The sequence below is a fragment of the Apodemus sylvaticus genome, chromosome 2 (assembly GCF_947179515.1).
Source record: "Apodemus sylvaticus chromosome 2, mApoSyl1.1, whole genome shotgun sequence".
Taxonomy (NCBI): domain Eukaryota; kingdom Metazoa; phylum Chordata; class Mammalia; order Rodentia; family Muridae; genus Apodemus; species Apodemus sylvaticus.
In genome coordinates, this window is record NC_067473.1 from 146,657,267 (window position 1) to 146,672,759 (window position 15,493).

Genomic DNA, 15,493 nt, shown 5'->3' on the forward strand with positions numbered 1-15,493 from the left:
CTATCTTCTGATGTTTATTATAAAGCAAATCCCAGGTATCATATTATCTCATCCATAAATATTTTAACGTGTCCCTCTAAAAGAACAATATTAAAAAAGCTAAGCCAAAGAACACCATTATCGAAACTAAAAGCATCAAAACATTCCTTCTAGCACAGAAGTCCATCTCACAGCCACAAGCACAGCACAGGTCAACAGCCTGCCTCACTCAAGCAAACACACACGCACCCCCTGTCAGCTTTGCCAGAGTACACCAGCAACACAGAATACTTGACTGCCTTAGTCAGAGACACAAAGCTACGTGCTGAGTTGTGGAAGATTCTTTCTGCAGTTGACTTAGTGTTTAGTGCTGCTGAAACCTGGCCAGATCCTTCCACAGACTCAAGGGCATCTCTGCATCCAGGGAACAGACGCCCCGACGGGCATGGATTGGGCTGTGAGACTCTAGAGTGTGGCCACACCAGCTCCGGGGCAGTCTCACACCACAGGAGCAGGCAAGAAGTCACTCTGTGCCATCTCCTTAACACGTGTCTGTCTCCCCTCCCAGCTCAAGAGGCAGGCAGGACGGCCAGCGCCTGAGCAGCCAGCACAGGGCAGATGCTCCATCTGAGGAACAGAGCTACAACGGCATTTACTTGATGACACCAAGCGCTGGAAAGAGTGGGGAGAAGGGAGGCTTCCCACACCTTACATCGACAGGGCTACTTTGGCGGGTAATTTGGCAATATCTAAGGATATATTTGATGGAAGTGCTGGACATAAAGAATAGAGGAGCGGAGGCTAGGAAAGTCGGCCTGCATAACCCTGTGACACCCAGTACCGCAGACACACCGGACTGGCCACCACACCTCCCAGACAGCAGAGGTCACATGGGAGACAAAAGGTCAGCAACCCCTGGCCTAGGAGAGCCCCATCTGGATGGAGACTTCACAGTGGGAAATGAAAGAGATCAAACAGTCGCAGCACAGCATGCCACAGCACAGCACGCCAAGGAGACTCCCGAGCCCCAGGGAGAAGGAAGATTCAACGAGCTTCCAGAACACACACGATGGACTAAGGGTCAGAATAGCTTTGAACTTTAACAGTAGTCCTGAAAGTGAGAATAATTGCAGTAATTATTTCAAGATTCTCTCTTTCTCTCTCCCCTCCCCCTTCTTTCTCCTCTCTCTCCCTCAGAGACAGCATCCTACTATGAAGAAAAGGAGGACCTTGATACTGTAAGTGGGCACAGACACGTCCCAGCAGGGCAGACGATGACTCTCTGGGTAGGGGAGGAAAAACACAACATGCGCCTCATCTCAGTGTTACACTTGCAATGACTTGGCCCAAACTGCAAGCAGGAAAGGAGAACTGAGGCAGGAGGGAGGTCGTGGGCGGGCCAGCCTGGTGCGCAGAGGGGAGGGTATAACTGAGGCTCAAGCACTGCCTTTGATCGCCCATGGGGAGCTGACAGCTGAAGCAGAGGAGCAGAATGGTCTCCTAAACCCACTGCTCAGGAGACAGCGGGGAAAACAGAAACAGCTCACTAAGAGAAGGAAGCAGGTGTCTGTGAACAGTGTGTGTGTGTGAGGGGCGGGGGGGGGGGGGGAGAGGAGCACCCCACTCCACTGTTTTTGCAGTGCATTGCAGGGGTGATTTCAATACAGAAACATGCTGGCAAAACCCTAACCAGGAGTTATTTAGGAACTGAGAGGAGAGGCCAAGCCTCCTGCCAGCACCCCGGGTGGTGACCCAGGAGTTCAGGTCACACTGTAGTCATGACTATTGTACTGGCTGATTTTGTGTGTCAATTTGATACAAGTTATCACAGAAAAAGGAGCTTCAGATAGGAAAATGCCTCCATGAGATCCAGCTGTGGGGTATTTTCTCAATTAGTGATCAAGGAGGGAGGGCCCCTTGTGGGTGGTGCCATCCCTGGGCCAGTGTTCTTGGGTTTTATAAGAAAGCAAGCTGAGCAAGCCAGGGGAAGCAAGCCAGTAAGAAACATCCCTCCATGGTCTCTGCATCAGCTCCTGCTTCTTGGCCTGCTTGAGTTCCAGTCCTGACTTCCTTTGGTGATCAACAGCAGTGTGAAAGTGTAAGCTGAGTAAACCCTTTCCTCCCCAACTTGCTTCTTGGTCATGATATTTTGTGCAGGAACAGAAGCCCTGACTAAGACAACCATCTAGGGCACTGCAATGTCGGGACGTATGCAAGGGTCAGAACTGCACCAGCACAAGGGAAATGCAGATGCAAAGCTTTGCATTTCAACCGACAGCACTGAGGCCATTTTGTCCGGCAGGTGCACCACAGGTGCCTGTTTCCAAAGGTCTTACCAGCGGTTAAAAGGCCTTTGGTGCTCTGCCTGATGCTGGAAGGTCTGACGATTGACGAGACCGCTGCAAAACACAAAAACAAAAAGGACAATGAGAAGCTGGTCATCTTAGAGATCTTAAGACTCAGAAACTAACTATTACTTCCAACTAACTAGTCCACAGAACTAGCAGAGATTGCTGGCCCTGCTGGAGGCCAGCCGTGCCCAGGCCCAGCTGTGTGAGCACTGGCAGAGGCCGAGGCTGCTGGACCACTTGGCCACCTTAGAACAAGAGGAGTGGGAGGTGACCCTTGAAGGTCATCTTAGGAATTTAAAGCTGCTCATGTCTTTTAGTTCACAGTTCTAAGATACAGAAAAATTTAAAGAGATCTTTGTTTTTTATCTAGAAGTGCCCATAGTAAAAGTAATGAGAATATTTATTCTAAGATGCAGGGCCCAAGTTTCCCATCATCTCAGGGTAGCAGCAACCACCAAAGGCCTGTCCTGGAGCTAGGGAAGCAGGTGCCTGGGCACGCTGAAGAAACTTGGTGCGGGTTCCTGAGAGGGAGAGTGTAGCCACCCGCCAAAAGCCTTACTGCAGACTGCATTTCCTATCAGTTTTACTGAGAGACAAAGGGAGAATGAATTTGTTTGAGAGACAGGGTCATTTCAGTGTCCAAATTATATCTTCTCCTACTGTCCTTTGCTACTTAAGAGAGAGGTGGGTCTCTCAAGTTTTAAGGTTTCGATCTTTCTGTTGTTTTTCAAGGCAGAGCCTCACCTTGCTAATTAACCTCGATTGGCCCTGAATTCTCTATGTAGCCCAGGCTGGTTTTGAACCTGAGGCAAACCTTCTGCCCCAGGCTCCTGAGTGCTGAGATTACAGGTCTGCCGCTCCACTCAGGTTTGGATCTTTTGATAAACATTAAGAGAGGGTAGCTGGCTGGACACAGCTTGGGTCCAGTCAGAGAGAAGCTGGACATGTCTGCAAAGCCAGACAAATACTATCCATCTCTTTCCTTCTCAGACTTCCACAGAGAACAGACACATCCGTCAAATAACATCTAGAACTTGTGTTCCTGAAACCAGAGGCAGCTGTGCGTCAGCCAATGGGTAGTTTTCCAACCGCTTGCTTCAAGCAAGTGAACACTGAGATTGGAAAACCCTGAATGGCTCATGCTTTTCTTCTCCCCAGACGCAATCTCTCTCTTGATCTCGTTAGGCAAGAAGGAAGAAACAATGCGTCTGCATGACACAAAGGCTGCTTTCACCCACAGCCAGCCCTTGCTCAATATCAAACCCCGCGGACACACCTAGCCGCACCACATCTCCGCAGTCGGGGTCTTGAGCCACTTGCAGTAAAGTCTCTTCTACATCCCTGTTTCTCCCAGGAGGGTCCATGATGTGATTGATTTGCTGTTGTAAGGTTCTGGGCAGTGTCATTAGCTGAGTGAACTGTCCTTCTGGGCTTTTATCTATCTGGGAAAAAGAGAGAGAGAGAGATGACGTCTTTGCAAGTGCTCTGAAGTCTAGACACAGCAGGACATATGGCTACTATTTAAAAACCACACAAGAGTCTCATGCAGGGCTCCTATGCACACATTAGTGATTAAATATGGTTTTCCTTCCTCTGACGTAAGCACCACACCTGCCCCAGGTGGCATGGGAAACTGAGTATTTACATGGTCAGGATTATAAGTTCCTTTAAAAAGGACAGCCCTGATTCTAGAATATTCTACTTCTACATGAGAAAAGAAAAGTCTCTAAAACATTTTCTAAACATTATCTTATTTTATTTTTTTATTTTATGCATTGGTGTTTTGAATGAATGCATGTATGTGCACCATGTGTGTGCCTGGAGCACAGAATTAGGTGTCAGATCTCCTGGAATTAGAGTTACAGTTTTGAGCCACCATGTGGGTGCTGGGGACTGAATCCAGGTCTTTTGCAAGACTAGCTCTTAACCACTGAGCCACCTCTCCAGCTACAAAAGAAACCTCTTTGGTGGGTCAGTTTCTGACTAGCAGTTTGCAATGTCCTACTTGTCATAACCAGCAGCTAACAGAGGCGGGGCTGTAGCTAACAGAGGCGGGGTTGCAGCCAACAAGCCCATATCCAACCCAAAAACTCTGGTTCCCACCCGCTCTGAATGCTGTGTGGTGATGCATGAGACAACTCGATCTTAATTTGTACCCCCCTCCCCGGCTCTGGGGGCTTCTTCTATGCAATGCTGCACTTCACAAATGACTGTAGGGAAACGCTGATGACAAAGGCTAGTCTTACACAGAAGGAGAGTGGATAAAGAAAGTAACATAACTTAGTTGTCATTACTTGTTCCATATGACTGAGCTACTCCGGAGGTTCCGTTTAAGTTGTTCAAGGACAAAGACACAGACCACTCACTCAAAGGCCAACCCCTGCTGGGACCAGGCTGGTTGCCCAGTACCCTGCACTTTGCTTCAGGGAATTAAAACTATCAAAGCACGGAAGCCATGCGCGTGCGGCTGCCTGCAAACGCTCCCTCGGCAGCTTGCTCACAGTATTTCCTACCGGAGTTCGGGTTCTAGCATCAAAGAAAAGAACAGCTTCAGGGCAGGAGAGAAGGTTCAGCAGCCTGGTGACCTGAGCTCCACACCCAGGACCCATGTCAGGAGCGAGCCAACTCCACAGTCATGTGAGACCACGCACACACCATGTAAGTTCAGGGCCATCCTGGTCTACACAGTAAGTTCCAGGCCAGCCAGGGCTACACAGTGAGACCCTGTCTCCAGACAAGACAATAATGACAAACAAGAACAGTCTCAGGACGGAGGCATTCATCTTACTTGCTGTTTGGATATGTTGGTTCGGTGCTCTGAGAGATACTCAGGCATGAACAGCTAACTACCTGTATCCACTAATCAGGAGATGCAGACCCAGCCTCCAGCCCTGAGCTGGGAGAACTCTGAAGGGCCCTCTAGCTTCTCGGCACCCTTACAGAGCCAGATGGGGCCCCTGGGGGCAGACATGCCTGGCCTGAAGATGAGGGGGACTAGGAGCGTTCCAGTGAGCCAACTCCAGAGACAGGTTAGAGCTGCCACTGTAGAGGAGGAAGCGGTGGCTCTGAGATCTCTCTCCCACTGGCCAAAGCAGTAGGGAAAAGTAAAAACATCCTGGGAGGGAGAAATTAGTACTGTGTCTGCACTGAGAAGATGTAGGCGTGTGGTGGCCATTCTGTGTACCTTGATTAACCTGCAGTGCTCAGCCACTCGGTCAATTTAAAGATGCAACTAACATTTTGATCAGGTGCCTATAAACACAGCTGACACCCTCATCACAGCAGGGAAGGCTCATGTCCCAGGTGAAATACAAGAGAAAGGCCAAGGGCCTTGAGGAGGGTAGCCTGCCTCTTGGTTCGAGAGGGCAGCACCACCTCTTTCTTGGGTCTCCAGTCTCTAGCCTGCCCTGTACACTGGAAATCGCTCCACAGATCCATGACTAATAAGCCGGTTTCTCTCCTACCCACCTCCGTAACCCTAACCATGCCAACTCTCTAGAGAGCCCCAAAAGGAAAAGTTCTGATGGCCCTCGTCATGTCCCCAGGAGGTCTGGCCAAGATCTAAATGAATCCTAGTGGGTTACAGCACAGGCCTGCAAACCTAGCGAGCTGAACGCCCAAGGCATGCGCAGCACTAACTACGGGCGGGCGGACCATCGGAGGGGCGGTTCAGTGGAGCCATGGCTGTGTTCGGGGCCATGGACCGGGGGAGCTATGGGCTGTCCGTCACTCCTGCTGGGAAGGAGGGTCAGAATCAACAGCAGTCAGCCAGGCACGGTGCCCAATGCCTTTAAATCTCAGCATTTGGGAAGCAGGGGCAGGCAGAGCTCAGAGATGAGGCCAATCTGGTCTACAGAGCAGTTTCTAGGACAGCCAGGGCTACACAGAGAAATCCTATCTTGAAAATAAAAACAAAACAAAAATTTAAAAAACACCAAATGAACAAACGAAAGAAACAACAGTTAAACTTGGGGTTTGCCTCAGGGTTGGGTTCATGTTTATAACCTGGAAGGATATTCCATATGCACATTTGTCTACGATATCAAACACAGAACATTTATTTATTTTTAAATACATTTAGTTATTTATGGTATGCGTGCACATATCATGGGTATTCCCAGGCCAGAGACAACTTGTGGAGCCAGTTCTCTCTCCACCACAGGGGAGCTGGCCCACGCTGTGGAGTTGGTTCTCCCCTGACATGGGATCCTGGGGCTTAAACTCTGGTCGTCAGGCTTGGCAGAGATGTCTTTACCCACTGAGCCATCACGCCAGTCCAATCAATTCAATAGCATTAATGCCACCTGTTGAGCAATTTGGGATCTAATGAACTGAATGGAAGTTCTCAAAAGCCCTGGCACTGCCCTAGCTCCTGGGTGCCACCAGAAGGAGTCTAAGTTTACGACCACAGATGAGTGGAGGAAGGAAGGGCCGGGCAGGGATGTAGGCCCAGCATGCAGAAGCCCCGGGTTTGAGCTCCAGCCCTGTATCAACAGGGCATTCTGGAGCTCCAGAGAACTCAGGGTCATCCATGGCTACACAGGGACTTGAAGAACAGCCTGGGCTGCCACTGACTGTCTCAAACAATAAAAGCAAAAAGAAAATGTGGCACAGATTTTCAACAGAATCCTAAAGAAACATGGTGACTGCGGAAAAGCGGACAAACCTTACATGAGAGGCTGTGAAGGAAGTGGAAGGGGAAGTGCGGTGGAACGCACGTGACAAGAAGCAAATGTGGCGGAGTGACGAGTGGACAAAAGGGAAGCGGTCAGAGGGGGCGGGCACGCAGGGTGGGGTGTGGCAGGGAACCAGGTGTAAGGACCCTCGTGTATGAAAATGCCACCGAGGCTCGCTACTCAGCATAAACATCAGTGAAGTCAACAAGACAGTTCTTGCCGCCCGCCTCTGACGCTGGCCTGTAAGTCCAGCTTCCTGGAGGACTGAGGCAGGAAGACTGCCAGGTTCAAGGCTTCTAGGGCACTGGAGTGAGTTCACAACTTAAAAAGACTCTGTCTCAAAATAAGAAGTACCGAGAGGGCTAGACATAGCTCGGGGTAGGACACTTGTCGAGTGTGTGACGAACAGGTTCAATTGCTCCTACTTCAGAAAACAGAAACAAACCAGCGCCGGCTCTTCCTTTGGCAGGAGGAGCCGGTGCGCAGCTCACCTCCAGCTGGCCTTGGTGCGTCTTGTACACCACCTGGGGGTCCTTCTGTAATATGCTCTCATAGAGCTCGCGGAAATGCGCTACGTTGGGCTTCACGATGTTCAGCACCTTTGCTTTTTCCTCGCCAATCACCATACGGAAGTCACCTGAGTTAACACAACCAGAGAGGTCAGTCTTCCTTGAAGAATTCCCACCCTGGCCGTGACCAGTGCTGGCTCGCTGGTGCAGCACGGCAGGACCCCTCCACATGACACCTGTTTTCTGCTTTAAAATGGCCATCGTGGTATACGAGGGAGGGATTCAAGAGCTGGGGAAAAGAGCCTTTGATGCCACAAAGCCCCGCGTGTGTGTTAGCTGGACCAGTGATGTCAGGGCTCCAGTATGGAGACCTCTGCATCAACAAAGATTATGAAAACCCTGTCTGCGGCCAGCTGGTGAGCTTTAGTTTAGGTTCCCAGCACTCTGTGGCGTGTCCCAACCAAACGCTGGTAACTCCTCTGCTGCCACCTTCTGGCCTCTGCGGGCATCACATGCACATGATGTGAGGACACATAAAGGCAAAACACGCCTTCACATACAATATACATTTTAAAAATTCAAGTGGAGAGAAATGAAGGGTGTAACTCTTGCTACAGGATGAATTGGATAAAAAATAATTTCTTTTCAGAGCAACTTCCATTTTGTGTACCTCTGACTTTTTGATCCAGGGCCTCCTAGAGGCCTAGATTGGCCTAGAACTTGCTATGTGGCCCAAGCTGTCCTTCAACTCCTGGTCCTCCTGCTCTGCTGGCTTCTAAGCACCTCCCACCAAGGCAGCAGATGACAGGCACTCTGCCCTGAGGAGTGCTGGGGGAGGCTGGCGGGGGTGGGGAGGGGATGTGCCGAGGGGTGGAGCACTTTCCTGCGGGCACAGGCCCTGGGGTTACATCCTCGTGCTGCCAGGCAAGAACAGGTAGAACTCCAGTGAAGTGCCCCGAGAGGGAAGTGCTGACATCCTCAAGGGGCGCAGATGGGTGCAGACAGGCACCACAGCCGCTGAGAGGCCTCTGGGCGCAGGGTGGAGAGAATCTGTCACTCGACAGAGGTCACTTTTGGGGGTAAGGAGAGTACTGCGGGTAATTCTATCAGAAGCTATGCTATCTTTGCCAGTCCTTTTCTTTGGGGCAGGATTCTAAGAAGCTCCGGCCTAGTGGGATTTCCTGGAGCAAACTGGTGGCTTGTTTGGGGGAAAAGTAACATTATAAAGCTGTCTGCAATGAAATGTGCATGCCATGCTGCACCGTGCTGCTTCCCAGGCTCCTACTGGGGTGGAGGCTCTCGTGTGGGGGAAGGGCTGAAAACCACCCCATCAGTAGTGCATCATTTCAGGAAGAGAGTACTCAATCCCTATGGAGTGTGCACAACAACAAGAGCAGCAAAGGCTGGGTCACGTGACAGAGATTCCCTAGGGTGCCACAGGTAACAGTAAAAAAAAAAAAAAGAAAAAGAAAAGAAAAAAAGAAAGAAGGAAAGAAATCTGCTTATTAGGCCGAGGAACCAGCTCAGCATTGGAGTGTAAGGCCAGCTTGTGTCTCCCCTTTCTGTAGTCCTGTAAACTCAAGTTCTGATGTCTGAGGCAGTAACTTTCAAACAGGACTGTGCTTGACCAAACTGTAGAAGCAAGCTAACCCAAGCCCTCCCACAAAGTGATGGCTGACATCAGAAAACACTCTGGTCTCTGAGAACAAGGACTGGGCTTGTTTGGCTCTGGCTCTCTGGCAGCTTGTGGGCCGTTGTCAGGTGCAGGCAGGGCACACTGATGGTCACCCGCCGAGCTGAATTCTCTCTCTCACTGCAGCACAGCAACAGCAGCTCAGCCGCCCTCAACGAAGGGTTACTCATTTCTTCAGAACTGAGTCAACCGGGCACAGCATGTCACAGCTGATGGTTAAGTTTTCTTATCTTTAGAAATCCCTCTGCAACCCAACACAGGCACCAAGAGAAACTGACTACTGCTTTCCATTTTGTGTCTCTGCTGATATAGTTTAGCTCTTGGCTGTTCTATGGAGAGCCGCCAGGATAAGCCACAGAGGGAAAATCTGTCTTGGAAACCCTGTGTAGCCGGCCAGTTCTGTGAGTCACATATGTTGAGCAGTTAGGGACAGGAGTGCTGCACAGTACAGATTCTGGCTTTTTGGAGAGGAACTGCCTCATGGTGATTTGAGTCAAGTTATTTCATCTTCCTGAGGTAGAAAGATCTCAAGTTCTAGGCTAGCCTGGGCTACACAGTCAGGCTATACTACCTCAAAACAAACAAAGACACTCTTCTTATGTACTGGCTAGTTTATGTTATTTTGATACAAGCTGGAATCACCTGAAAGGAGAGAATCTCATTTGAGAAAATGCCTCCATAAGACCCAACTGTAGGACATTTTCTTCTTCATAAATGATTGACAGAGGAGGGCCCAGCCCATTGTAGGTGGTGCCACTCCTGGGCTGGTGATGCTGGGAGCTATAAGAAAGCAAGCCACGAGGAGCAAGGCAAGAAGCAGCACCCAGCCCTCCGTGGTCTCTGCATCAGCTCCTGCCTAGTTTGAGTTCCTGTTCTGTTGTCCTTTGATGATGAAGTGTGATATTGGCGTGTAAGCCAAATAAACCCTTTCCTCCCCAACTTGCTTTCAGTCACGGTGTTTCATCACAGCAATGGTAACTAAGATGCTTTAATCACCCTAGCCTCAGCTGCTTTCAGAATTAAGCTGGTGAACAGATGAGAGAACTTGTTAAAAGTTCTCACAACTTTGTTAAAGTAGTGAGCAGAAACTATTGGTAGGAAGGGACAGGGCATAGACAAAGCCCTCAGTCTAAATTAACAACTGCTGGCGACCTTTGCCCTTTTAAACTAACCGGAAGTACCAATGTCATTTCAGTACAATGAGTATTTTGAGATTTGGGTGGTGTACTGGCTGGTTTTGTGTGTCAACTTGACACAGGCTGGAGTTATCACAGAGAAAGGAGCTTCAGTTGGGGAAGTGCCTCCATGAGATCCAGCTGTGGGGCATTTTCTCATTTAGTGATCAAGTGGGGAGGGCCCCTTGTGGGTTGTACCATCTTTGGGCTGCTGTTCTTGGGTTCTATAAGAGAGCAGGCTGAGCAAGCCAGGGGAAGCAAGACAGTAAGAAACATCCCTCCATGGCCTCTGCATCAGCTCCTGCTTCCTGACCTGCTTGAAGTTCAGTCCTGATTTCCTTTGGTGATAAACAGCAATTTGGAACTGTAAGCTGAATAAACCCTTTCCTCCCCAACTTGCTTCTTCGTCATGATGTTTGTACAGGAATAGAAACCCTGACTAAGACAGGTGGCTACTAAGTACTAGAAGCCACACAACCCTGGAGACATACAGACCCTATTCTGAGCAGCAGCATGGGAGGGTTTCAGTGCAGGTTGGTATGGATCCGCTATGGCAGAAACAACACATCTACTTTTCTAAGAAGTCTCTGAGCTCACATGCAGACAACTCACTCACTCAAGGTGGGACTCAATGTTGTAGTATGCCTAAGAGTAATGAAGCCATCCCGTTATCTAAGAGCATCCTCGGCTACCCTGTGCCGTTCTGTCACCCCACATCTCTGACAGGCTGTCTCTACAGTTACCTAGCTGGCTACCCAGCTCAGGCAGGTCTGAAACTTATGATCCTGCTTCTTCGGCCTGTCAGTTTCTGGGGTTACACTTGGGCATCATCCTTGGCTCTTCACTATCTTCCAGGACCAACCCAGGAGCTCAAGCACACTAGGCACGTGCTACCCGTTGAAGGACACTCCCCACAGCTCTGGCGCATGCGTGGTCGCACATTACATTAGTGAAATGTTTCATCATCTGTTGTACTTGTAGCATGGATGAGCCCTTAACGAGATTAGTGGCGTTTGCAGACTCAGGTCTACTGAGGGAACTGATCTACCCATTTCAGTTGACGAATATTGGGTTGTCTCAACTCTTAAGCTAGTCATTATCAGCGATGTTGTGACATTCTTAGAGAAGCACCAGGGAGAAGTGTTTTCATTTATTTTGAGTATACACTTGGGAGTAGGCTCATGGGGTTGCTGTTTAGTATTCGGAGGAGGTATGTTTTACATTCCTATCAGCCAGCCACCAGGAGGGCTGGGGTCCTCCACTCCTTAGCACCCACTCTCCCCCTTTTCAGTACACTGTCTGCAGCCTGGCTCCTCTGGCTGCTTCCTCACGCTGATGGCTAAGGCCTGTCTGCTGCTGGACCCTCATGCTTCTCCCCCAAAGCCACACCCACTCAGAGACTTTGTCAGCTTTTAATGAGGGTGATTTCCGCTGGGATGCTAGGCCTCTAGCCTCAGACATGGCCCTTCTAACTTGTCTTTTCATCATTTTGTGTTGTTTTTCGAGACAGGGTTTCTCTGTCTTAGAACTTGCTCTGTAGGCCAGGCTGGTCTTGAACTTACAGAGATTTCCCCCCACCTGCCTCTGAGTGCTGGGATTAAGGGAGTGCTGCTTTGTTTTTCTTCTTGGCTGTCTCAGCTTTTGGTGTAATCTCAGAAACCATTTCCTAACTAAGTCTCTCTGAGAGTTTCACAGTTTTAGCTTGCACATTAACTCTTACGTCCAGGATCCAGTTTGAATTCATTTTGTATATGGTATGACTTAGGCCCAATTTCACGCTTCTCCAAGTGGACACAGGTTAGTTTTAATAAAAATAACTAAAGCAGTGTTCCAGGAGGTGGCCAAATGCTACTCTGGAAGGCTCTTCCTCTAGCTGCAGAGGAGGTTCTAGTCTGTGCTGACCGACATGAGGGAACGAGCAGAGAGCAGCGAGGGGCTGCGGACTGACCTGTTCCCCTTCACACGCGAGGCAAGTGCAAGCAGCTGAGCATGGGCGGAAGAGAGAACCACGCTCACCAGGAAAACCCCAGCCTCTGCGCATCCTCAGATGCTGACTGAGCATCTCGGGTGCAGCTGTCAGCCATGACTGGCAAGCAAGCAAGCACAGGAAGAGTTCAGCATCTGCAGTGTGCTGGACACACACACGTGACAAAAAGACCTTTTCTTTTCTCCTACTAGTAGTTGAAACAAAAGCTTTACCTTTAGATAAACCAAAAAATGAAGACACATGCCTGTGTCTGACCAGAAAAGAAAGCGAAACAGAACAAAAGCCGGGGAAAGTGTGGAGGTGGGGTGGCGGGGCGGGGTCATAGGTCAGAGGCTGTGTCCCAGGGCACACATGGCCACACCTTCCCTGAAGGATCAGATTCTGGGCCCACTTTTAGCTCAGTACTCAGCATCTGCAGCCCTGAGCACACGAATGTAGCTGGGACCCACAGTTTGTAACCTCAGGACTAAAGCACTCAGCCCAGGTCTCAGTGGTGGCAAGCTGCTGTGTGCAGACCTGCAGCCCAGGCCAGGGTTCTGTGACCTAGTCCACAACACCCATGACCTCGCCTAGGCCCTGGAGGTGAGCGCCACACACAAAGTGGCTCTCACAGAGCCCATCACTTGTGGGTCTCCCCTGAGCGCTGCCATTGAAGGCGGCCTGTTCTCTTTCATACAAGCACCAGACAGACTTGTAATGCCTTAGGCCTAAAGAGCCACGGATACGGGGCCCATCAACTCCATGATCTACGTGTTCGCCTAATTTTGTCCAACACTTTGTCAGAATGTAGGATTTATGACTGTCAGCTCAACTCCAGTCTAGAGACATACCCAAGGTGATCAGTGGCCCCTCTGCCCTTTCCTACACGGTGCTTTATACAAATGGACTTGCAGAGATTATCAATAAAAATGATCAAGTGTTGACCACTGATTTACAGTGCCCCAGCCTGAGGAAGTCTATATTGTCCATAAAAATAATAGCAGTCAGTTTTTGAGTATCATCTATCGACGAGACAGCCAGTATAGTCCTGTGTCATCTCATTGGAACTGTCTTTACAATATACATATTTGTGTTTTACAAATAAAGTTGAGGGGGACTTTAAAAGTGTTAAGCACCCATAGAAAGGTTACCAGCTTCTAGATGATGTGTGTTGGATTGGTAATCTCTGTGAGCCTCAGTTCTCCCATCTGTAGAATGGGGCAACAACACAATGCCCAAATGAAAAGTCGTTGTTCGATCAGTTATCACATCTGGAACTACTGGGGGTTAGTCCTATTTCACAATAAATGCCTTTTTCTCTTGCCATAGGCACAGGCTTCATGCATAGCAGCTGATTCCCCCATCCTACATCTGTTTCATATGCTGGTACTTTTCTATTGTAAAGATTTATTTTAATTTTGTGTGTGTGCATGCATAAATGTAGGTGCCTTTGGCACCAAAAAGAGGGTATTGAGCTCCTGGAGTTGGAATTATAGACAGTTATGTGTTCTGGGAATTGAACTCAGGTCCTTTACAGAAGTAAATCTGACCCTGTTCAGTAGAATTCTAATTCCAGCTTTTTAAGGCAGGGATGCAGAACAGTCCGATGGACGCTACACCAGAATCCTTGCTGGAAACTAGTCATCTTAATCCTGTGAGCCTCCATGGGAGAGAAAGCTCAGGGTGAGCTGTCAGTCACTGGAGTTTCCCTGCTGTCACCTCTCAGAACTATCCAGGCCTTGGTAGCTCTCTCTTCTACCTACTCCTTCCTGCCTCCCATTTCCGCGAATCCAGCCAGCAGGTGGTCCTCTGTGCCTGGGTACAGGCTCTTTGCTATTCCTGCTAATACTGGCTGAGCTTGCCTTTGCCAGTAAGTACTGGTAGGAACCTGTCCAACCACAGTGTCCGGTCCGCCCCCCTCCCACCCCTGCCCCCAGGAGAAACATTAAACTTCACAGCTTTCAACTTGGAAGACTTTTAAATGGGGCAATTTAAATGCTGGAACATTCTGAAAACCTGGGAGGTTTGGGTATTTGCCAAAGGGATATAGAAACTGAGAGGTTCAAGGACACGGGGTTCTCAGAAGCCCAGGAAAGACAGGAGGAGACACGGTCCTTCACCACACTGCTGGAGGCAGAGGCAGATCGCGGTGAGGTCTCACAGCAGCTGGGTCCCCCCTCCCTCCCATCAGCTCTGGGAGAAAATCCAGCTGCAGGGGCGGGAAAGTTCAAATGTTCACTTAAGAAAGTGGGGGCCAGGAACGGCGATGCCCGCCTGTAATACCTGGAGGCAGAGGCAGGTGGGGTCGAAGTTAAAGGTATCAGCCTCATGCCAGAGCTCCATTACTGGGTAAGTTCAAGGCCAACTGATGGTATAGGAGACACTGTCTCCAAACAAATACATCTCCACAAGGCCAGGACCTGGAGTTCAGGGTTAGGGTATGTGTTCAGCAGGCAGGAGGTCCTGGGCTCTAGTCCCACTGAAGGGGGGCGGAGCAGGAGAAAGAAAAGGAAAGAAAAGAGAGGAGGAGGAATAGGAGAAGGAAGAGGAGGAGGAGAGGGAAAGAAATAGGTGAAAACTGTTGTATAATTTGATAAACCCCAGTCGAGGTTCGACATTTAATGGTAACTACTACTATGGAGGAGACTGCAAAGCTGTGGGCCGAAGACAGGAGTCACGAGACAGTCAGGAGTCACGTGACAGCCAGGCACAGGGGACCAGGGTCCTTTTTTGTTCCAGCACAAAGTCTGGAGGGTAAGATTGGGCTGAGAAGAGGGTCTCCTGCAAGACGCCCTCAGGCCCACTCGTGGGGTACAGCCAGACCACTCGGCCTCCGTGTTCTCGAGGTGGGGGGGGGGATGCTGCCAGGTAAGGCGAGAGGCAGCCCGGGCGGAGCTGCGCCCATTTCCTCCCTCTCCAGCTGCAATTACAGCTGTGCTGTGGTGGACGAGTTTTAGGATGAGGAGGAGAACGAGGCCTCCAGAGTCCCTCACAGCATTACATTTCCACGGAACTTTATCTGCACTGGGCTTCAGAGAGAACACGCACCTCTGCTGTGCATTCGGGGCTCTTGACTTAAACACTGGGAAATGGGGTAGTTATTTATTTAAGGGAGTGGTTTTTAAGCCCTTTTTTCTTTGTGTG

The 15,493-nt window shown here is 49.8% G+C and overlaps 1 protein-coding gene across 1 annotated transcript in view; it reads right to left on the reverse strand.

The window, feature by feature from the left end:
- Nucleotides 1-15,493, reverse strand: part of Tamm41 (TAM41 mitochondrial translocator assembly and maintenance homolog) — a 34,943-nt gene that overhangs the window by 5,342 nt on the left and 14,108 nt on the right. Inside the window, exons 5-7 of the mRNA XM_052174584.1 lie at nucleotides 7,498-7,643; nucleotides 3,607-3,772; nucleotides 2,316-2,378 (exon numbers count right to left, since the gene is read on the reverse strand). Coding sequence (XP_052030544.1) covers nucleotides 2,316-2,378; nucleotides 3,607-3,772; nucleotides 7,498-7,643 — 375 coding nt within the window. The remainder of the gene's footprint in view (nucleotides 1-2,315; nucleotides 2,379-3,606; nucleotides 3,773-7,497; nucleotides 7,644-15,493) is intronic.